This window comes from Meleagris gallopavo, chromosome 5 (assembly GCF_000146605.3).
Source record: "Meleagris gallopavo isolate NT-WF06-2002-E0010 breed Aviagen turkey brand Nicholas breeding stock chromosome 5, Turkey_5.1, whole genome shotgun sequence".
NCBI classification, from domain to species: Eukaryota; Metazoa; Chordata; class Aves; order Galliformes; family Phasianidae; genus Meleagris; species Meleagris gallopavo.
In genome coordinates, this window is record NC_015015.2 from 25,233,983 (window position 1) to 25,255,883 (window position 21,901).

The window sequence follows — 21,901 nt, forward strand, 5'->3', positions numbered from 1 at the left end:
CACCGCCCGCCCCCGCGCAGCGTCCCGCCCGACCGCCCGGGAGCCGGTGTGCGGGTGGGCGCCAGAATGGCTCCCGGAGTCCTGCCCTCCCGCTGCGTTCCGTCCCGCGTGCACACACCAGCCTCTGCTCGAGTTAACGTTTCACTTTAATGAATTAGAAAAGCGCGGAGAGTGCAAGGCACATTAATAACCCGTGGAATTGACCCGCAAGTCGAACGCTGGATATAGCCACCTGGCTGCGTGCGCTCAGCCTGCCGCTGTAAGGCACTGAAGGGTTTTTCAGGTAACCGCGAAGAGTCGCCGGCACTTTCCTAACAACGTTCAGTACTTCCTCTTTCAAGTGCGTGCTCAGGAGCCAAAAACTCCTGAGCTCAGCATATCCAGAACAGAACCCCACTGCTTCCCACTCCTCCTAGAAAGCCAGAGGGGAAGCCAACCTTGCAGTTCTACTATGTATGCCCAGAATGCACTTTCAGGCTGTGGGCTGTTGTCCTCTCCCCCTGGGAGACAAGCTAGATGCTAGATCTCAAAATGGACAGAGTTAAGGCAGACATACAACTTCGTGATGTAACATTACTGGATGTAGATAGAGAGAACAACTGCTTTCAGACAAAAAGAAGTGCACTGTCTCTGGTAAGGACAGCAACATCCAACACACTTCCTCTAACGAAGACTTACAAGGTAAATACATTTTCATCCCACTTCTCAGCTGATTTCTTTCCACTTAAACTTGCAACAGACCCACCCTTGCCATCATCACGTTTCCACATCCTTCCCGTACTATACACAATGGGAGGCCAAGATATCACTGGGTATTAAAGGAAGGTGTGGAAAGGATGCAGCTCTCAGCCACCATCTGCTCAGAAAAGAAACCACAACTGTTTATTCTCTGATATTCTTTGCTCTTTCAGAGCCATTTAACAAAACAACTGTGAAACACAGAATGTGAAAAAATGTGAAACACTAGCATCTTCCTCTGTACAATAACCCAAATCATGTCACAGCTTATTGGCTGTCCTGGAAGGCTCACCCTTGAGGTGTCTGTGGAAGAAGGCCTGGATCTGCTGCCAGGCGTCTATCTGTGCCTCACAGTGCGCCTTGGGCTCCCCACCCCACATCACAGGCATGCCAACCAGCAGGTGCATTGAGGCAGCACACATTGGGAAAAAAGGGGGTTCAATATAATGCCCTGCCCCAGGATAACAGATTATTTCAGGCTTTTCCTTCCCATGAGCTTGCAAACGTTTGCTCCCTTCAGTTGCAAAGAATTCGCTTTTCCAGTTGTGATCATCCTGGCCAACAATGAACAAGAAGCGACACTCGGCTTTCTCCAAAGGGATAAAGCTTTGGCGGTCAGGCCCTTCTAACGGATTGTTAAGTGCATCAATGATATCACCAATCCCAGACTTGTTGACCTTGATACGTTTTGCATTGGCACCGAGGGGCGGGATGGTGACATCCTTGTAGCGGACCACTGCGCCCACATTCGCCACCGAGCCGTTGATCACAGCAGTAGCCTTGATGCCCTTCAGGAAGGAGGCCATTGAAATGCATAAATCACCCCCCTTGGAGAAACCAAGCAACCCAATCCCGGGACCTTTAACCTGGAGGGTAAAGAAACAGAAATCATAATCAATGAAATATGCAAACCATTTCTTGAAGGTGCTGCCATGTCAGCACAGCCTGTCCTGATCTGCACTGCAGGTATAAGCATCTAAGGTCCTGTGTACAAGGGACCCTGCAGCACTGTTCTGTGCTTGGTTTATGACCAGAAGCCCTGCTGAGACTGCAGCAGCATCCTAACAAAACTACAAGGCCTTGTACAAGGTTAACTTCATTTTCTTTTACACAGACAAACTATAATAGGAAAGCTAAGTGATCTTACAGGGTGCTGAAATTCAGGGTGTCAGTGTCACAATAGCTCCTACATTCGAAGACATTCAAGGCTAAAAAGGCTCTGAGAAAATGCTGAAATTTAGTATCTTTTGTACCTTATCACCAGCATGAGAAGCTCTACACCCATCGAGTCTGAAGCACAGAAAGGGGAAAATTTGAAAACATAACTAAAATTTTGCCAAGTGTTAAAAATGTGGCATGGAGGAGGCATCAGTGAAGGCATTAAACAAGAGTCTACAATACTGTTCACAGGGGAGAGAAGAAAAAGAAAAAAGTGCAAGATTTGAGGCATAGGGGTGGCACAAGCAGTTAGGGTTATTGCAACGGAAAGGCCACCAAGGCCTTTACTCATCTTTCTGAGGAAGGTATTTATTTTGAGCTCTACAGAGAGGCCAGACATTGCCATGTGGAATTCTAGCTATTGTCATGTGCAGCTGCTTGGAAGAAGATGCAGAGCTAAGCAGGGCTCTCTTCCAGGAGGTGCCAGCTTTGGAACTCAGCTGAATTTGCAGCCAGCTACTGAAAAACACATGCGCTACATACAAATATTTGGAGTGACTGTAATAGCTTACTACAATACACGGCAACAAATGTGTATTTGCCCTCGATCAGAGAAGCATATCATGTGCTCCAAGGTTAAAAAAGACGTTTAGTCCTCAAGCACATTCTATGGAATATAAACTTACAAGCCCCAATGGAAGCCTGATGTGCCTCAAGGCAACTTGTTAGGATACTGGGTTGAGCAAAGCAGAAATAACTAGTATGGGACTCCATGTCACCGTGTCACCTGGCCAGTACAAAAGGAAGAACTGCAGTTATCTGCTAGAACTGATTATCTGCTGTAACGGGAGTTAAGGATATGAAAGGAACTATTTTCAGTTGACTTGAACAGAGATGCTATTCTAAATACAACAGCTTTGCCCCATTTGCAGGCTGATAGGAGCTGATTAATGACTGTTCCCTGTAATGAGGCTGTGTCAGTGCCTATACCAACCTGGTCATGTTGTAACATATAGTTAACAGCTTCTTCAAAATATTCCAGGTTGATCTCCTTCATCTCTTTGGGGAGATCTTCATAACCATAGAAAGCCAGTGCCAGCACAGCAAAGCCATAGTTGGCCAGCAGGCATGCCCTGTATTCGGGGAGTCCTCCTCCAGTGCCATACAAGTCAATAACTCCTGGAAAGGGACCATTTCCTGAAAGAGACCACAAAATAGGACACCTTGACCCATCATTTCTCATTTATATCTCAAACTCATAGGCCTGGGAATGTGCCTTCAAAAAAGCCAACCAACCAATCAAAAACAAAAAACACACACACACAAAAGCATAGAATGGTAGTAAGCATCTCAAATTCTGTGCCACGTTTCAGTAAATAGCTGCACTGCTTCAAGATTAAACATTAAACAAAGGTACAAAACAGTTGCCTTGGCAATGTTTTAGTGAACATCAGGAAACACATGACTGGCAGGGAAGGGATGAGAGTCACAGCTAGCTGTCTGTATCATGTAAACTCACTGCAAATATACCAAACTCTGCTCCAAAAATACCCAGGAGGCTTTTCTCCACTGCATTTCTCAAAAAACTGACCGAAAAATCCCATCTGCCATGGTTTCACCTTCTTAGTTTCATTGTAAATGCACTACAGCCTGTTTACTCTGGCACTAAGGGAAGAAAATACTTGCAACCAGCCTTGCCACTCTCATGAGGGAGGCTAAGAGGGATTGCAGGAAACTGATGAAGACTATGGAAAGGAGAAGGACACAAGGAAGACTTCCATCTCTGCTTCCATACATGACCGTGCAGAACTTGGGCAACAACTGGAAACACATCACCAGCCATGGGGAGTACGAAAGAAGGTGCTGGCTAGGACATGTATGATTGCAGTACTTCTCTATGAATGGAGAAGATACCAGGAACAGGCAACAGAAAAAGGCAGGGGAGGGGAAAGCAAGACATATACTATGTAGAGATGCTCCTTGACCACATGGGGTTCCAGCATAAAACCAGAGACATGCCTAGTGAGCCTCTGGACAGGGAGAATTAAAGGTGTGAATGTAGCGGTGGTGGTGGTGGGGACAGCTGTAAATGAGCACCAAATAAAGATGAGAAATGGGAAGAGGCTTCCTACAGAGAACTAGCATAAGCCTGGACAGCTGCTGGGAGGACAACACAGGATTTGTAAGGCAGTCAGAACTATGACAAAAATGCCATAATTGCAAATGTGTGTAATGGTCTGCCTGACTTTCTATTCACAAAGGGAGAGAAACAGGGCAAATTCGTCAGCAAAAAGAAGCTTGGGCTGCAGCAACTCTGAAATGATCGAGTTGGGGATCTGGAGAAAGGCCAGGAAAGGAACCAACACAGTGAGGACTTAGGACTTTTGGAGAGGAACCTCGTAGCTCAGATACACGAGGAGGAGAGTGGCAAGCAGGTGAAAGTTGACTGCGCCGATCGGGTTGCGCTGGATGGCGAATCCCAATTCTGCGCTGCGCCCGGCACGGCGTCCAGGGCCCTCTCGGGGAGATACCGCCAGAGAAGGCGGCACCGCGGAGGACGGACAGGGCCCCGCCGGTACTCACCGGGGGGCAGGAAGAGCGTTGCTCGGATCCTCCCGTCTCGCACCGGCACCCTGCGCACCCCGTCGCGCAGGAACGCCCGCTCGTGCTGGGCCTGGGCCAGGAGCCGCCCAGGGTCATCCCCGTGGCCCTCCAGCACCTCCAGCCGCAGGAGGAAAGGGGTCTGCACGTCCTTCTTCACCAGCCGCCAGAAGGCCTTGCGGGGCTGCAGCGCCCACAGCAGCCCCATGGGCTCCAAGCCGCTGAAGCTGCCTCCCGGCAGCGCGGGGCAGCGGGCCAGGTCCAGCTCCCCGTCCTCCGACGCCTGGTACCGGGCGTGGGCCTCGAAGAGCTCACCCGCCTCGTCCTGCAAGGATGCCCGCAGGGTGACCTGCTGCCGCGGGCTGAGGCCCTGCACGGAGATGCCCAGCGGCTCATCGAAGAGGCTGCGGGTGGCTGGTGAGAAGCGGATGGTGGCGGCCATGGAAGAGAGGCGGGCCGGGGACGCCACTGGTACTCGCAAGAGACTGGGGTGCCGCGAAGCGGGGCCGAGCCGGGAGAGCCAGCTCCGCCAGCAGCGAGAGCCCACTTGGCACGCAGTCAGGGCGCTCATTTGCCCTACGGCCCCGCGGCGCGTGCGCCTCCTTGGACGGGATCCGGAGGACGGCCCGCACCGCAGCGGTGGGTGGGTCCGCGCCGAGAGGAGCGGGTGTGGAGCTCGTCACGGAGAGTCGGGGCTGCCGGGGAAGAACGTTGGGTGTTTCGTATGAATATGTTAATATTAAATACTTATAATTATAATGCTGCGCTCCGCCCCTTCTGGCTTTAAAGCCTCTCAAACGCTTGGCACAAAGTGCAGGGCTCAGATGTCTGGCTGCTGGCGCTTCCTGTCGATGGCCGCTCCAGTGGGCCGTGCCGTCTTATTGCCTGCCCCCGCCTCCGGGCCGAGGCGTTGGAAGGGGCGGTTGGGATGGGATCTAGCCAGGGTGCGTGTGTTCCTCCCCTCCCCTCGGATCCGAGGTACTTGTCGTTGGCGCGCCTCGTGTAAACACCGTCTCCCCGATGCAAAGCGTGGCACGGTCCGAAGGAGGGCACTAAGAGAGCTTCCTTCACCTGAGGATAGACAGATATCCCACGTTTTTTAGGGATCTGCAATAATTTAATGTTAAAACGCCTGGTAATCATAGGCCGAGTTCATGGTGTTCTTCAGATGGAGAATGAGGAAGGCACATAGGCCATCCTTTAAGAATCTCTTGAGGTGACGGGCTGCACGTCCTGTTTACTGTGCTTTGCATATATGTCAGCAGCAGTGCTTCTGGCTGCTTCAGTCCAGTTTCCTAACACACCTTGGCCAATTCACTTCTCAGGTCAGAGATTCTTCCTTCTGCACTGCTGAGCTGAGGCATAACAGGTGTTGCTTAATATCTAAAGCTGTGCAAATATTTTTAATAACTTGGCTTGTGAAATGAGCACCTTGATTACTATCTATAACAAAGAAATGTCAAATCAAAGTATCAAGTCTCTTAAAAGTTTCTTGGCCGTAGTAGTGGCATCAGTATGTTTGCAACCCTGAGTACTCATAAAGGACTACAAGCACATACTCTGAATTACAGTGTTTAGCCATCTGGAGGATGTGTATCTGCTGTGCTCGAAATATACTTCTATCTGATGTTTGAGATGTGCTGCAGGTGTTGGTTTTGTATACTGGCCCGTGTTATGGTCTAGGCAACTGTATGGACAGGTATAGTATGGACAGCAATACTGCTGTACTTTACAGAAAAGTTTGGAGCAAACTAGTTCTGCTGTATTGCAGCAGTAATCTTCTCTTGCTAGTATGAGCCGTGAGGTATGACACATAAGCAAGGAAGGGTAAAATGGAACGAAGCACAACCATAAAATATTTGGGTATAACTGGCAAACACTGCAGAGCCAAGAGTCCTCCAGGACACTTCCTCCAGAGTTATAGGTTCATTGTTCTATGAGAATGAAAGTTCTGAAAGAGAAGGTGAATTTGAGTCAGAAAGATAATTAACAACAAAATCTGAAGCCTGAAGGCAGGGTCATCATGATCAGCCAGGTCATCTCCTTTTGTGACATCTTTGTAAGAAGTAGCATGGGCCTGCATCGTGATACTTTGTTCTGGATTTAGGAGGAGCATAATGTTGATAACACACTGATGGTTTAATTTTTAGAGGGTGGTGCTTAGAAAGAGCCAACAGTGTTTCAGCTTCTCGTGCTGCCCTGCAAGGAGGCTGGGGGAGCACAAGGAGCTGGGAGCGGTCACGGCTAGGACACCGAAATTGGGCAGAGGGATGTCCCTTACTGTATGGCATTGTGCTCAACAATAAAAATGGGTGAGTTAGCTGCCATTGCTCAGGTACTAGCTGGACATCTGTTGGTGGATGGTAAGCAATTGCATTGTGTGTCACATCTTTTGTGGTATTTTTCATGTCATTGTTTTTTATTTTCCATTTTTCTTTCTTTCTTATTATGCTGTCCTTATCTCAACCCAAAGTTCTTTCCCCATCCTGTTGTGCATGGAGAGAGTGACCAGCTGTGTGTTGCTTAGTTGCCAGCTGGGTTAAACCACAGCAGACCAATCCTACTACATTGTCTCTTGCATATGTTTTTGGTTTTGTCTAAAGTTAAATAACTATTTAAAAATACTACTCAGAAATCTGCGATGACGCAGGATGGTTACTAGTAGCAAGGTGTATGGGAGGATATATGTGTATGGGTTGTAGCTATCTGTCACAGTTGCTACCTTTGATGGTTTTAGAATTCATCTCCGAAGAACTATGGAATCCTAGAAAGCTGACAAAAATGTTTGAAAAAGGTACATCCTGATTGTGGCAATGTGAGAGTTACAGCTCACCACATAGTGCTGGCGTCTGACCCATACCTATCAAATAATCATCACATTATTCAGCTGCCTCAAGGAGTAGATACTGTCTCTGGTTCTGACGCAAGTTGTGCAACAGAAAGTGCTTATTTTGGGTCCTTTCTCAAAAAAGCCATATGGTTTAATCTGGCAGGCAGCTCAGCCCACACAGCCATTTGCTTACTCCCTTCCCCCACAGCTTAAAGAGAATTGTGAAATCTCATGGGCTGAGATAAGGATAGTTTAATAAGAAAGAAAAAAAAAAAGAAGTGAAAGAAAACAACAACTGTGCACACCCATGCTCCACACTAGCAAGGTAGCTTGAGAAGCCAAAATATCTGACTTAGTGTAAGCAGTGCTCAGCAATAATTAAAACATAGGTGTGCTATCAACATTATTTTCCTCCTAAATCCAAAACACACTGTCAATGGTTTATGGGCTCATTCAGTCCTGTGACTAGCGGGGCGAAGGGACTTCACAAAATCCGCATCTTCAGAAAAAGGAAACAGGGGACCCCAAAATAATTAAAAGAGTGGCAATGATCTGAGGAGAAACAAACTAATTTACTAAATATAGTATCAGAATGCAAGATAACACACTATAACACAATATATTTAGAATTGAAGCCAATAAATCAAATATAATGAGAGAGAGTGTCCGAAAGGTGGATAGGCCTCACCATAACGCTAAGGTGAGATGTGCAGTCTGGTTGAGCAGCAGGGAGATGAAGAAGAGCACATCAGGTGACCTTGCCAGGAGTTATATCTCCCCTCTGACCGCAAAGCCCCCTGGGGTATGTAGTTCTTCTCTTCCGGACAGTGCCCGGAACTTGAGCATTAACACTTTAACTCACAGAATCACAGAATGGCCAGGGTTGGAAGGGACCTCAAGGATCATGAATCTCCAACCCCCCTGCCACATGCAGGGCCACCAACCTCCCCATTTAATACTAGACCAGGATGCTCAGGGCCCCATCCAGTTTGGCCTTGGACACCTCTAAGGACGGGGAATCCACAACCTCTCTGGGCAGCCTGTTCCAGCACCTCATCACTCTCTCTGCAAAGAACTTGCCCCTGACATCCAACCTAAATCTTCCCTCCCAACTCCCAGTGCACTACATGATGTTATGATGTGAAATACCAATAAACAAAAATCACAAAACCATGACACACACACAGCATGGTACCAGCTACTATAAAGAAAATTAACTCTATTCCAGCCAAAACCATGACAGACTGACATTTAACAATAGCTAAAGAAGATAGTAGAAAGGCTTGTAAAAGAGCATCCCCATAACAACTAGCCTTCACATGGGAACCTGCTGACATAAGAAAACCATGTTGTTTTCAAAGCTGACCAAAATCATATGCAATACCAAACACAAGGCAAGAATTGGTGTACATAGCTGCAGATTGGCTCTGTACCGTAACACAGGCACAGATAAGAACAACAAGTTTAGCAGTTTGTACAGAAGGAACAGAGGAAATATACTGCAATATATCATGCATCACAGACAGCATAGCTGGAAGCAAGTTTTCCAGTTGAGTCTCAGAGGCAAGAGCCATCTACAGAAAGGATAAGATCTGGATTGAGCAAGGGTACATTCTAGAGATCAAACCATGGGATAAAGGAGTTGTTCAATAAAAGATGGTCACAAGATTCACCATCCATAGGGACTGCAATAGGGAATCAGTTACCAGTCAGTTACCTTCCTCAGCTTTCTTTGAGATAGGATGATGAGAAACACACAGGAGAGGCATTTCCCTATTTGAGTATGAGGTTCATCACTTAGCATGCGACCTGCTTCGTTAGTGTGAGAAGACAAATCTAGGAAGATACTTGCACCAACATGTCCTGAAAAAAAGAGGGGTCTGGAGAGATAGGTATCTATGCAGGTTCATACTTCCAGACATGGAGTAGAGAGATGAATTCTTCCTGATGCACTGGTGGAACATCAGTAAACATTCAGTCGGGGTAATAATAATGGCACATCCTAGATTAAATGAGGAATCTTTGTTTGACAAGTGAATTGGAGCAGTAGGGCTTAAAAGAAAAACAGAATAATCAGAAATAGGACCGAGTGAAACACATAGGGAAGTTGTAACAGGAGGTGGGATGGATTATTCTGCAATACCCACATCTTCAGAAGACAATGCAATGTGCAGAAAGTCAGAGGCATTTGAAGTGGAGCAAGAAGTCCTGGTACCAAGGAGACAAGTTACAATTTCCTCTGCAATAGGGAAATTCAAATAGGGTTCGTTTGTAGAGCTAGTAGTGGACTTGATTTCCTCCCCTGTTCATCCAGGTTATCTGGAAGGTGTGAGGAGGGCTAGATGAGAAAAATAACCTAAAGATTTAGGGTGTTAAAGGTCATCCATAACATAATAAGTGGATGATGAGGCCATCCACGACATCAAGCTGTATAGGAGCAGCAGTATGTGTGACAGAAATATATCGGTGTTGAGATGTTTTTGTTTGTTGATCAAGCAATTTTGCTTTTAAATTTTTATTGTCTTAGCTTTCCCTGGGAGTCTTCTAGGCTCTGAGTTTTGTGATTTAGTGCACTGTTCAGGTGCATCATCTTATCAACTAAAAAAAGCATCACACTGAGTGTGTGCTACCTTGCTTTCATTTTTTTTTTCCTGTTTTTTTTTCCTCCCATGTTTTATCAAATTTGAAAGTCTCAAAGGGAAACTGTTGAGGGAGATCATCCCAGGTATAGCTGTTTCATTATGAAAACAAAACAAACAAAAAGACCAACAACCTTGCCAACTTTAGTAAAGTAATCTTTGTATGTAAATTGGTCTGGGCCGCATAAGGGCAACCTCTCTCACTTTGGACAGTCCAGTGCCCACCTGTACTCAGTCTCACACACACACATGCCATAAGGTCAGATTTCAGGGTATTGCAGCCTGTGTATTATCCTCACCAAAATGACTTTTGTCAGCCTGTAATTTTAAAGGTACGTTCTATTTACTTGTAAGACTTATTTTTATATAAAGATGTTGATTTGCTGTTCAAATCTCAGCCCAAATTTTAATCTCACTGATGGAGATGACAGCCCTCCCAGGGTCTAGGGAGGAAGGATAAGCTGGATCGCTGGGCTGAGATGAATGGGATGAGGTTCAACAAGGCCAAGTGTCGGGTCCTGCACTTTGACCACAATAACCCCAAGCAGCGTTATAGGCTTGGGGACGAATGGGTAGATGATTGTGAAGAAGAAAGAGACCTAGGGGTGCTGGTTGATGCTCGGCTGAGCATGAGCCGACAGTGTGCACGGGTGGCCAAGAGGGCCAACAGCATCCTGGCCCACATTAGAAATAGTGTGGCCAGCAGGAGCAGGGAGGTGATCATCCCCCTCTACTCAGCACTGGTGAGGCTGCACCTCGAGTATTGTGTTCAGTTTTGGGTCCCTCACTACAGGAAAGATGTTGAGGCCCTGGAACGTGTCCAGAGAAGGCAACAAAACTGGTGAGGGGTCTGGAGCACAAGTCTTATGAGAAGTGACTGAGGGAGCTGGGATTGTTCAGTCTGGAGAAGAGGAGACTCAGGAGAGACCTCATTGCACTCTACAACTTCCTGAAGGGAGGTTGGGGTGAAGAGGGGTTTGGCCTCTTCTCCCAGGCAACAAACAGGACCCAGGGAAAATGGCCACAAGTTGTATTAGAAGAGGTTCAGGTTAGACACGAGGAAAACCTTCTTCTCTCAGAGAGTGGTCAGGCACTGGAATGGCCTGCCCAGAGAGGTCATGGAAGTGTTCAAGAGGCGTCTGGATGAGGAGCTGTGAGATATGGTTTAGTAGCTTGTGATAACAGTGGTAATGAGAAGATGGTTGGACTAGATCTTATAAGTGTTTTCCAACCTTGTGATTCTATGATTCTATGATTCTGTGAATTACAGCCTGGCTCCTCAGGATTCCAGGTGCCACCATAAAAATGGTAAAGCACTTGAAAAAGCACTCCCTATTGGGATATCAGTGAAGATCGTTTGCAGGCTCTTTGCTGTACTCTGACATTACCACTTTTACTTTAAATACAAGTCAGTCCATAACCTGAAAAACGGATAAAGTAAATTTAATTGAAACTGATAAATTTGATAGGAAGATCTTGTTTATTGGGGTAAATGTAAAGTCTTAATTGTTTGGAGAATTAATTTTAATTTGTCTGCAATTGTTTGTGACTATCTGGTTAGTTGTAAATGTGTGGATGGGAGAAACTCTATTAAGATGTGAACCACTGACCAAGACTAAGAGTGGATTAGCAGCACCTAGGCCATAAAAAGGAGTATAGAAAGCAAGGGGGTCCACTCTGAGTCTTGTGACTCAGCGGAGGGATTCCTTCATGCCTTTAGTTCCTGTATGAGCTGCTCTAGTTCTGTTCCCTCATTAGTCTGACCTCAACCAGATCTAATAGCAAAGCTGAAAAGCTTCCACATTTTATGGGAGGAGATCACAATGATTGTAAATTTGGCTTTTTGCATGCCATGTTAGAGCTGGAAGTATACATGAAGCAGAGCACTTTCTTCTGAAGGGGAGATGGAAACAGAAGACAAACAACCCTTCCAGAGGGCTAACCAGAGAGAGACTGTGACATCCTCGCCATAGCATCCATTTTTGCACACTTCCAGCATCTTGGAGTTCAGAAACATTTTCATTTATGATTATTACCATAACAGTAGTGAAGTCCATGCACCAAAATTAGTGTTTGAAAGGTCTTGCTTTGAAGTATGAGTTGTGGATACGCATGTGGAGGCCACACTAATGTGAAAAGCATGGTCAAATATAAAAATAGAAAAACAGATGAGAAAAATAACTGAAAATAACTGAATATTTTTCCTATCACCTATTCTCCATTCCTTTTCTTGACACTTGACAAAAAATGTAAAGCAGAAAATGAAAACCAATTCTTTTCTGAGTTATGGTTGTGCAAAGTCACTGAAGACACTGATGCTGTATTGGTACAGCTGGGAAAGGGAGTTATAATTCATCAGATGTTTGATTAAAGTTGTGCGTTTCTTGTACATGCATCACTTGTCATTTAAATGTTTGTGGAAAAAAGCCCGTATCTGTAGCCAGGCATGAAACTGTGCCTTAGAATAAGCTCTGAGCTCTCCACCCAGGACAACTCGTTTGTGAAAAACTGGATGGTTTCCTATTGGGTAAAAAGGGGAAAAGGGAGGGTCAATGCAGTGCCCTGCTCCGGGATAAATGAGTGTCTGAACATTTTCCTTCCCCCGAGCCTGCAAATATTTGCAGGCTTCAGTGACATAGTACTTACTGTTGATAATATGATCATCTTGTCCAGCAATTAATAGTAAATGTGCCTCAGCTTTCTCTATTGGGATCAGGCTTTGGTTGCCAGGGGCTTTAAAGGGGTCATCAAGAACGTCAGAATAATCAAGGATATTGTTATCATAAACCTTGACAAGGTTTTCATCATAAATCAAAGCGGGAATAGTTTTATCTTTGTAGCAGAGAGGAAAAACTGTAATGGCCACAGGGCCATTAATGGAAGCTACTGCTGTGATATTCTTCAGGAAGGCAGCCATGGCGAGAGACAGATCACCTCCTTTGGAGTAACCGAGCAGGCCAATCCCTGGTCCCTTTACCTGGTGGATAGGAGGAAAGCCCCATCAGTACTGAGCTGAAAAACACAACAGCTAATTACTAGAAGGGGATGTTATGTAATGTTGAGAGTTTACACAACAGTACAGAGGGGGGAAATGGCAATGATTAGTTTTTCTGCTGGACAAGTGCTAAACACCTGCCTTGAAGGAGAAGGGAGGTGATTCATGAAGGCTCTCTTGCTTGAACCTTTCTACTTTGTTATGTCTCAGCTGTCTCTTTTGAGCATGCTTTATCTCTTTCCACCACCCTTCCAGTGCATATCTGTTTAGCCCTTCCTCTTTTCTAGAGCTCAGACACCCTGCAGATGCCAGCCATGGGGTTGCGCAAGCATCCAGCAGCTTCCCCCAGTGATAACTCTGGCGAAGGGATAGGCACTCCAGAGAAGAAGCATTCTCTAGATCCCAGAGGGCAGGGAGCATGCTACTACCTGTGTGTGCTGCAGCATGTAGTTCACTGCCTCTTCAAAATATTCCAGATGGAGTTTGGTTGGCTTCTGGATCAGATCCTCATACTGGTAATAAGCCAGGGCCAGTGTGGCAAAGCCGTGATTGGCCAGCAGGCTGGCTCTGTGCTCACAAAGACCTCCTCCAAGTCCATCTATGTTGATGACTCCTGGAAAGGGGGCTTGTCCTGCAGCAGACAAGAACAGTATCGCATGAAATTAGTCCTTTTAATGTTTCTCTGATTTAGAACACACAAAACCAGATGCACAACATGAAGTGCAGAAGAGTGTGTTTTTGGAAGAAAGGACATGACAAGTCACTCAGCAATTCAGTGTTGGCTGCTAAACAGTCCTCTCCTATTGCTCTTCCTCTGCTGTTTGCATGCAGGTGACAGCACGTCTACTGGCTTTACATAGACTGTGAGCATTCAAAGCAGTGGCTGTGTACTGCAGAGAGCAGGACTGCAGTTGCCTGTGACCCAAGGCTCAGCTGAGTGTAGCACAACACTGTGGGCTTACACTGAACATGCACAGAAAAGGTCCTAATACTGGGTAAGTCTGTGGGGATGCTCAAAGGAGGTGGGACAGTACTGTAGCAAAAGCCATTTGGACTCTCCACTTTTACGCTTTAAGTTGTTTGCTAAGTGGTATCCAACTCCTAAATGGCTGCAGGATGAAAATAAAATCCTTCTATTCTATGCCTAGGAAACATTTCAAAGAGACAGGGACTGGCAAAGGTTTATAATTTTAAAACACACACTGTTTAATGGAGCAGGCCTGGGGACACTGAGAAAAAGAGCCAGCTTATTGTAAAGCAGCATGAGTGAAGGGAAGCAGGAAAGTTTGAAAACAAAATGTGTGCAAGCAGCTTTCTTCATCTCCTGGTCAGCAGGCAGGAGAAGGAGCCCTGGCCTCATTGCCAAGGGGGATGCTGAGGATGAGAAGTCAACACACCCTGGACTCTGGTAAGGAGTTCTCTGTTTAGCAGCCCAGCACATACTGAAACCTGGTGGTGTCTTGAGTAAATCATACACCTCCAAAAGGAAATCCTTTACTAAAGCTATTCAATGTTTGTCTTTTTCTGCTGAAAATATTTCTTCTCCATGAAAGTTCTGGAGTCCCTCATCTTCCACTTTTCACATAATGAAGTTGTCCACAGGTCATGGGTCCCAACAAAGGAACTCAAACACAGTGAACCATGATCACCATGCAGTGTCATGGGAAGAGGGAGCATACAACAAGCCCTCCAGAAGGAGGAGTCCCTGGCTTTTCATGTGGAGCCAGCACTGGGCAACAAGGCAGGACTGGCGTATAGACTCTCTACGCAGCTCTTTATCTCAGCCTCTCGGCTCCAGAGGCCTACTGGCACACTCGTTGCTTGCTGTGCGTTCCTCCACATTTACACCCTCTGGCTCTTGGAAAGAATTCCTTTGCCTGCTTCTGTAATCTTGTTCTAGCATTCAAGTGGCTGGGTGAATGTAAATGATAGTCAAATGGGTCAGTGGGATGGTAGGGAAGACAAGAGGGATGGAGCTTTCATGGACTACTCTATGTAGGTCATGAAATAGCTTGCCCTGACAAACACAATACTTTTAGAAAAAAAAGATGGCTACAGCTAGTACTCACCGGGGGGCAGGAAGAGCGTTGCCCGGATCCTCCCGTCTCTCACCGGCACCCTGCGCACCCCGTCGCGCAGGAACGCCCGCTCGTGCTGGGCCTGGGCCAGGAGCCGCCCAGGGTCATCCCCGTGGCCCTCCAGCACCTCCAGCCGCAGGAGGAAAGGGGTCTGCACGTCCTTCTTCACCAGCCGCCAGAAGGCCTTGCGGGGCTGCAGCGCCCACAGCAGCCCCATGGGCTCCAAGCCGCTGAAGCTGCCTCCCGGCAGCGCGGGGCAGCGGGCCAGGTCCAGCTCCCCGTCCTCCGACGCCTGGTACCGGGCGTGGGCCTCGAAGAGCTCACCCGCCTCGTCCTGCAAGGATGCCCGCAGGGTGACCTGCTGCCGCGGGCTGAGGCCCTGCACGGAGATGCCCAGCGGCTCATCGAAGAGGCTGCGGGTGGCTGGTGAGAAGTGGATGGCAGTTGCTGTGGAAGCGAGACTGCGAGATGTGGGTACCCCAGGGATCTGCAAGGGCTGCGGAGCAAGGCTGGGCCAGGAGAGCCACCTCTGCCAGCAGCGGGAGACCTGTCGGCACGCCATGAGGGCAGTCATCTGCCCTGTGGCCCCAGGTCGCTTCACACTGTTTGCATGTGGGCTGGAGCTTTTTGTACAAGTGCCGCTTCCCACACACAGGGAGGAGAATCCTGGGTAGGGACTGCGTGGGCCCATTCTGGCTGCGAGGTTTTCAAGGTTGCCTGGAGCTGTGACTGAAGCCCTGTTGCTGTCTTTAGTAGGGCGTGCTCGGTGCAGTCAGTACTCTGACACCATAGAAGCATTTCCAAAGGCTGTCAGCTCTGCCCAGCACTGGCAATTGATTTACAGTTGCAAATACGCTGTGGCGGTGATCCTCCAACCAGGCCTGCTGATAACTGCTCCTTGCAGGACTGGACCCAGTTTCTCCCACAGGCTCTCCCTGCCATCTCCCAAACAAGCAGCAGGCTCCCTACAAGACAGGTTTCTGTTTTGCTGCCTACAAACCTGCAGACAATGGACACCACAGACTGGGAGCATTTTGGCATCTTGCTTCTGCCCGCTCCCCCATGAACTGCTGCCCAGGGCAAGCCCACCCCTAAGAAACAATCCTAACATAGCATGGTTGTCTTCAGCCAACTGTAGGTGTGGGACAATTTTGCACCTCTCACCAGATGATGGCAACTTTTATGAGAGAGCGCATTGTTAGCGTGAGGGCGTTGGCTGGGTCTGTCAAGAGAATCAATTACAAAATACGCAGGGTAGGGAAGGGAGTTTCATTTCTGATTCTCTTTTGCCAGTTCTGATCTCTTACATAAGAAAGATTTTTCAATCCAAACACCAAGCTGAAGATAGAAATCTTTTGGGAGGAGATTATAGAAAGCAGCAGAGTTTCTTGGAATGTCAGAGCACACTGGCGCCAGAAGTAGAAATTACCAGGCAGAGCATGTCCTTCCAGAGGGCAGGTAAACCCAAGATACAGAAGACACAGCTTTTCCAGAGGGAAGATCTTATTCCCAACAGCCTGAAAGCTCTTAACTGAGGACACCGGCACATTTCTTCTAACATCCCACATTGTATACATGCAATTTAGCAGTTGGAGATGTTTCCATTTGAGATGAGGCATTCACTGTATGCGTGGTGAAATCTCTGTACCAAAGAGCTGAAGATGGTATATAGATGAGGAGACTATAGTTCATTGGAAAGTACAGACATTTATCTGAAGTTCACAAACCACCAGGGAGATAACAGCACTATGCAGTTAAGATCAATTCAAATACTATACCTTTTGTCAATGTCCAATTGAGAAAGGACAGGAAAATCACAGGAAATGTAAATGCAATTCTAGTGGCAGCTGTATGTGAAGCCACGTTATTGGATTTAAATTGGTACAGGAATGAACAACACTAATTCCATAAATGAAAGGGCATCTGTTAGCTTAGGTCCTTCAGACCTAGGCATGCTCAGGGTAGAACAAAGCCTAAATCTCTTACAAGCATCTTCCTGGTCCTAAGTGAACTTCCAGTGGCCTTGTCCCCCACCTCAGAAGGTCATTTGTTTCAAAATTGATCCCTTGCCACTTGGTACAATGGTGAGAAAGGAGATTCAGCACAGGAGATTTTCTTTCTTTAAGGTTACAAGGTTTGTGTTTATTTGTTTAACAAAATAATTCCTTTTGGAGAAATAAATTGCCTGTGCAGTGAGGAGGAGGAGGAGTTGCAAATGGACTTGTACCTCTAGAGCTTGTTGAGAAGAGTGGTTTCCTCAGTACTTCAAAGGCTGCCTTTAAGACTCAGTCAACTAATGCTGGACTGAATACAACCTGAGCCAAATGTCAGCACAGCTTTTTAGCTGGACTGCACTTGAAGGTAACAGGTGGGGATACTGAGACATGCTGAGGAGTTGCACAGAATATATAGGGATGCTGGCACCTGCCAGGTCTTCTGCTGTGTTTGCTTCATGTACCTCAGTACACATTCCTGCTCTGTATTGCTGCACTCCGGCACTTCAGACACTAGTGCTTCTGGAGAAACAAGCACATATAGCAGGCATCTGTTGAGTATATCCCAGGGATGCAGTCCAAGCAAGCCTTGCCTTGCCTTAGGCATGCTGAGCTTTCCCTGCTATTAGCCATAATTTAGCTTGATTAAACACTTCCCCAGATCCCTCAGACTAGTGTTTTCAGAGGGCTTGCATCAAGCAGCAGGGGTGACAGTCTACTCTACTGCCTGATGAGACAGGGAAGTTCTGGCTGCTTGGTGAATCCTAGTGCTCCATGGTGGGGAGATCCGTGGTCCCCACCGAGATGGTCCTTGTCCATACCATCCTACATGCAGGCAGAATTACTGCAAGTGAGGGACACCCGAGTGCTGATAGATATCGAGGTTGCTTGGAGCCATAGCTGTGGCTCTGCCAGTGACTGCAGCAGGGCAAGCTCATGACAGCTTGTCCTTTGGCACTGTGGGAGCATCTCCAAAGGCTGGCAGCTCTGCTCGGGCCTGGTGTCTTGCTGCCAAACAGGCTGTACCTGCAAATCCTGCCACGGGCACTGTTTCCTAATGGCAAGTCCAAACACATAGCACAAGTTTCTTGATAGCAATCTGCCTTCAGGCTTACTAGTTTTTATCCTTGGAGCAAAAGACTCAGAGGAAGGCACAGTTGCAGTCCCCCTCGTTTGGATGTTACTGGTATTGTAGTGGCACATCTGTGAACAGGGGTTTACTAGAGAAATATGAGAAACAACCTATGAAGTCAGGTCATATGCAGCCATTCCCTAGCTCATGTGGAAGGATTCAAATATAAGAGTACATCAGTCAGATAGCCTGCACTTGGGGGCATGTGTCTTGCAAAAGAAATTAATGGAACAGCTCAGGGAAGTGTTAAATGGCACAGCCACTTCACTGTTGCAAGACAGAATTCAGTTTATCACTAGGCCTGAAGTCCTCAATAACATACAAATATCTAAGGTATGGGAGGCAAAGGGATGAGGCCAGACTCTTTTCAGCAGTGTGTGGCAATAGGACAAGGAGAAACATCCACGAACTGAAGCACAGGAAGTTCTGCACAAATGTACATAACAATTTCATCATGGTAAGGGTGATAGAGCACTGGAACAGGCTGCCCAGGGGTACTGTGAGTCTCCTTCTCTGGAGATATTCAAGACCTGTGTGGACGCCTACCTGTGCAACCTGGTCTAGGGAGCCTGCTTTGCAGGGGGCTTGGACTAGATGATCTCTAGAGGTCCCTTCCAGCCCCTACAATTCTGTGATTCTGTCATTTAGGCATCTCATTATTTTTCTCAGTGGAAGTCAGTGTGGTTATCATGACCAGAAGATCATTGTACATCAAGAAATCAGTGATCCACAGTACAACTAACCTGAGCACGACAAGGCCTGTGCCACGTTGCACATACAGCATGGCCTCCAGGCCCTCTAACTGCAGGACTTACTTGGTCAGCTGTTCTTAACTAGAGAAGCTTGTGAGTAACTCCCATTCGGTACTGGTGAGTATGCTGCCTGCATGGCCTTTCCTGTACAGTAGAATTGTAAGACACTTTGAGTTGGAAGGGACCCACAAGGAGCATGGATTCCATCCCCTGGCTCCACACAGGACTGTGCAAAGTTCAAACCACATTTCTGAGAGCACTGTCCAGACATTTATTGAAGGGCTAGTGCTGACCTTGCAGGCCTAGTGCTGACCACTGCTCTGGGGAACCTGTGCCAGGGCCCAACCACCCTCTGGTGAAGAACTTTTTCCTAACAGCCAACCTGACTCTCCCTGACACAGGTCCATGTCATTCCCTCAGGTTCTGTCACTGTCACCAGAGAGCAGAGACCAATGCTGCCCATCCACTCCCCTTGTGTGGACCTATAGACCACCACAAAGCCTCCCCTCAGCCCTCTCTGCTCTGGGCTGAACAAACTGTGGGACTTCAGCCACTCCTCACACGTCTTCCCCTCTAGACTCTTCACCATCTGTGTACCCTTCCTTTGGACACTAACAGTTTTACAGCCTATATTGTGGTGCCAAAACCTGCACACAGAGGTCAAGTTGAGGCCACACCAGAACAGAGCAGAGCAAGACAATCCTTCCCCTTATGTGGCTTGCAGTGCTGGGCTTGGTGTACCCGAAGGTACAGTTTACCCTTTTGGCTACCAGGGCATGCTGCTGACTCATGTTCAACTTGCCATCAACCAGAACACCTAGATCCCTTTCCACATGGCTGTTCTCCAGCTTCTTGTTCCCCAGTCTGTATGTACAGCCAGAGTTGCCCCATCTGAGGTGCAGAATTCAGCACTTGCTCGTTAAATTTAATATGCCTGGTGATTGCCCAGCCCTCTAATTTGTCAAGATCCCTTTGCAAGGCCTCTCCACCCTCAGGAGTCAACAGCTCCTCCCTGTTTATTATCAACAGCAAATATCTTGTTAGATATTAATAGTGCAACAAGTTTTCTTGCGCACATCATTTCTTCCTGATTATAAACATGATAAATAGAGCTGTTTCCCTTAAGAAAATCCAGTAATAGGTTCAGTGACCAACAGAGAAGGATCTCTGCTATGTGCTATCTGCATAGCATTGTGTACATGGATCGAAGTCCTGTCTGATGCTCAGTATCTAAAGGGACCTGAGACTATCAATGCTCTTAATGTTAGCTCTAATAGCATTTTTAAATTGTTACCTTGCCAAGTCTTAGTCTTTCTTACTGGGATCATAACCTAACAGCACTTCCCACTGCAAATACAGTGACCATCACCAGATATGAATGTAAGTAATAAGAGTACTTCCCACTGTCACACAGTCTGTTTTACAATACTTGAAAAATACTAACAGTTTACAGACTGTAAAAAAAAGTTCACTGCTTTCTCAAGTTTCTTAACGTGTAGTAATATAGCTGGCAAAGCAATACACAGAGCTGCTCTTAAAGCAGATGCTTATTTTAATCAGAACACATTGTTTCTCTCCTCAGGTCAAAGCCCTTCTGCTTCCAGGTCAGATGCTGAGATCAGACTGTGCATTAACACCCAGCAGCTGTAATGTGAAAACAAGAGACAGTATTTTCTAAACAAATGTATTTTTATTTTGTTAAAAAACAAGAGTTACACTTGCACCAGTGGCTTCCTAGTCATCAGAAGGCCCTTCTCAAACAGGAGTGTGGCTAGAGAAATCTTGTCCTCCAAGGCATCACATGGGAGGGTATCTACGCTGACGTGGTTTGGATAGGAGGACAGGAGAAATTCAATACTGTCTGTGTACTCAGGATCTATCTCAAGATACTTGGGGTCTTCCTTATGATACACTCTTGAGTTTTCTGTTGTGTAATATAGCATCACGCCTGCTTCTTCGTTGCACAATCTAACAATGCCATGATGGAGAAGACGTATTTCTGTGTCTTTTGTTATTGGTATATCAACATTGCAGGGCCTTCCATTATGCCACTGGGCTGGAAAGCCATACACGCTCAGCTGTTTCTCACTTTGTGTAAGCACTGGGGGGAGACAGTCGTGAAGAAACGACTTAGCCCTCTGATCCATGGCAGCGTCAATGGGTGCATAGTCAACAAGTTTCTTTATCAGGTGCTGCACCTTCTCCACAAATACTGTTCGGCGAGCATCCACTGCATCTGAGTTGGCGACCCCCATGTACCCCAGGCAGTCCATGGGAAGCCCTTCTCGGTACTCAATGTCCTCCTCCAGGGCCATCTGCAGGGCAGCAGGAAGGAGCTTCTCCAAGAAGTCTCCCCAGGAGTTCCTCTGGTAGGAGGACACCGTAATGTGGAGCGAGTGCACGTCTGGCAGACAGTCAGCCTGGTGGATAAAGCCCCGGGGAAAGTATAGCAGGTCTCCAGCTTCCAGCACCACTTCCAGCAGGGGCTCAGCAAGCTCCGCCTGCGTGAGGTTTGCACTGGAGAACTGGGGGAGTGCCTCTGAGCTAGTCCGGGGGCTGTAAACGCGCCAGCGCTTCTTGCCCTCCAGCTGCAACACGAAGGCCTCGATGTCGTCGTAGTGAGGGGCGAAGCCCTGCGTGCCTGGCGGCGTGAGATAGGTGTTGGCCCCAGCCATGCTCCCAAAGCGCTCCTGCAGGATGGAGAGGAAGTGCCAGACAGTGGTGGAGAAGGCCTGGGGGTTGAGGAGCCGCAGGGAGCAGCCGTTCTGGTAAAAGTCCCAGACGACGGCAGGCAGCGCCTGGCCCACGGGGTTGTGTGTCTCCCGCACCCCCTCAGCATAGCTGGTTACGTCCAGGTGGGTCCCGAAGCGCACGTCACCACTGCGCAGAATGGCGTCGAAGTCAGCCGTGGAAAACAGCCCCGCATAGTAGCCGGGGTCACCCCGCTGCACGAGCAGAGGCGCCCGCTCCCAGTGCCGCCTCGC

At 47.5% G+C, this 21,901-nt stretch overlaps 2 protein-coding genes across 4 annotated transcripts in view; both read right to left on the bottom strand.

Moving 5' to 3' along the window:
- Positions 1-128: 128 nt before the first annotated feature.
- On the bottom strand, positions 129-16,227 carry LOC100545577 (acyl-coenzyme A thioesterase 1-like). Of its 3 annotated transcripts, none has more exons than XM_031553554.1 (3): positions 15,031-15,745; positions 2,891-3,093; positions 129-1,604 (listed from the first exon to the last, which is right to left on the bottom strand). In XM_031553554.1, exons 1-3 carry the CDS (start codon positions 15,728-15,730, stop codon positions 999-1,001), a joined length of 1,509 nt encoding a protein of 502 aa, XP_031409414.1. In that variant the 5' UTR covers positions 15,731-15,745; the 3' UTR covers positions 129-998. The 3 variants fall into 3 exon arrangements, with proteins under 3 accessions (XP_031409414.1, XP_003206520.1, XP_010709768.1); XM_003206472.4 differs by lacking the exon at positions 15,031-15,745 and adding an exon at positions 4,480-5,219; XM_010711466.3 differs by lacking the exons at positions 129-1,604; positions 2,891-3,093 and adding exons at positions 12,245-12,943; positions 13,390-13,592 and having other exon boundaries at positions 15,031-16,227.
- Positions 16,228-20,587: 4,360 nt separating this feature from the next.
- Positions 20,588-21,901, bottom strand: part of RIOX1 (ribosomal oxygenase 1) — a 2,152-nt gene continuing 838 nt past the window's right edge. The window contains exon 2 of the mRNA XM_019616107.2: positions 20,588-21,896. Within this exon, the coding sequence (XP_019471652.2) occupies positions 20,630-21,896 (1,267 nt within the window). The 3' untranslated portion in view covers positions 20,588-20,629. The remainder of the gene's footprint in view (positions 21,897-21,901) is intronic.

Bases quoted from the DNA above. Each gene is read 5' to 3' on its own strand.
- LOC100545577 (XM_031553554.1), bottom strand. From the start codon at position 15,730: ATGGGCCCACGCAGTCCCTACCCAGGATTCTCCTCCCTGTGTGTGGGA. The intron at 3,094-15,030 runs GTGAGTACTAGC...GGTCTCTTTCAG, and splicing joins AACGCTCTTCCTGCCCCCCG to GAAATGGTCCCTTTCCAGGA. The intron at 1,605-2,890 runs GTTGGTATAGGC...TTTACCCTCCAG, and splicing joins ATATGTTACAACATGACCAG to GTTAAAGGTCCCGGGATTGG.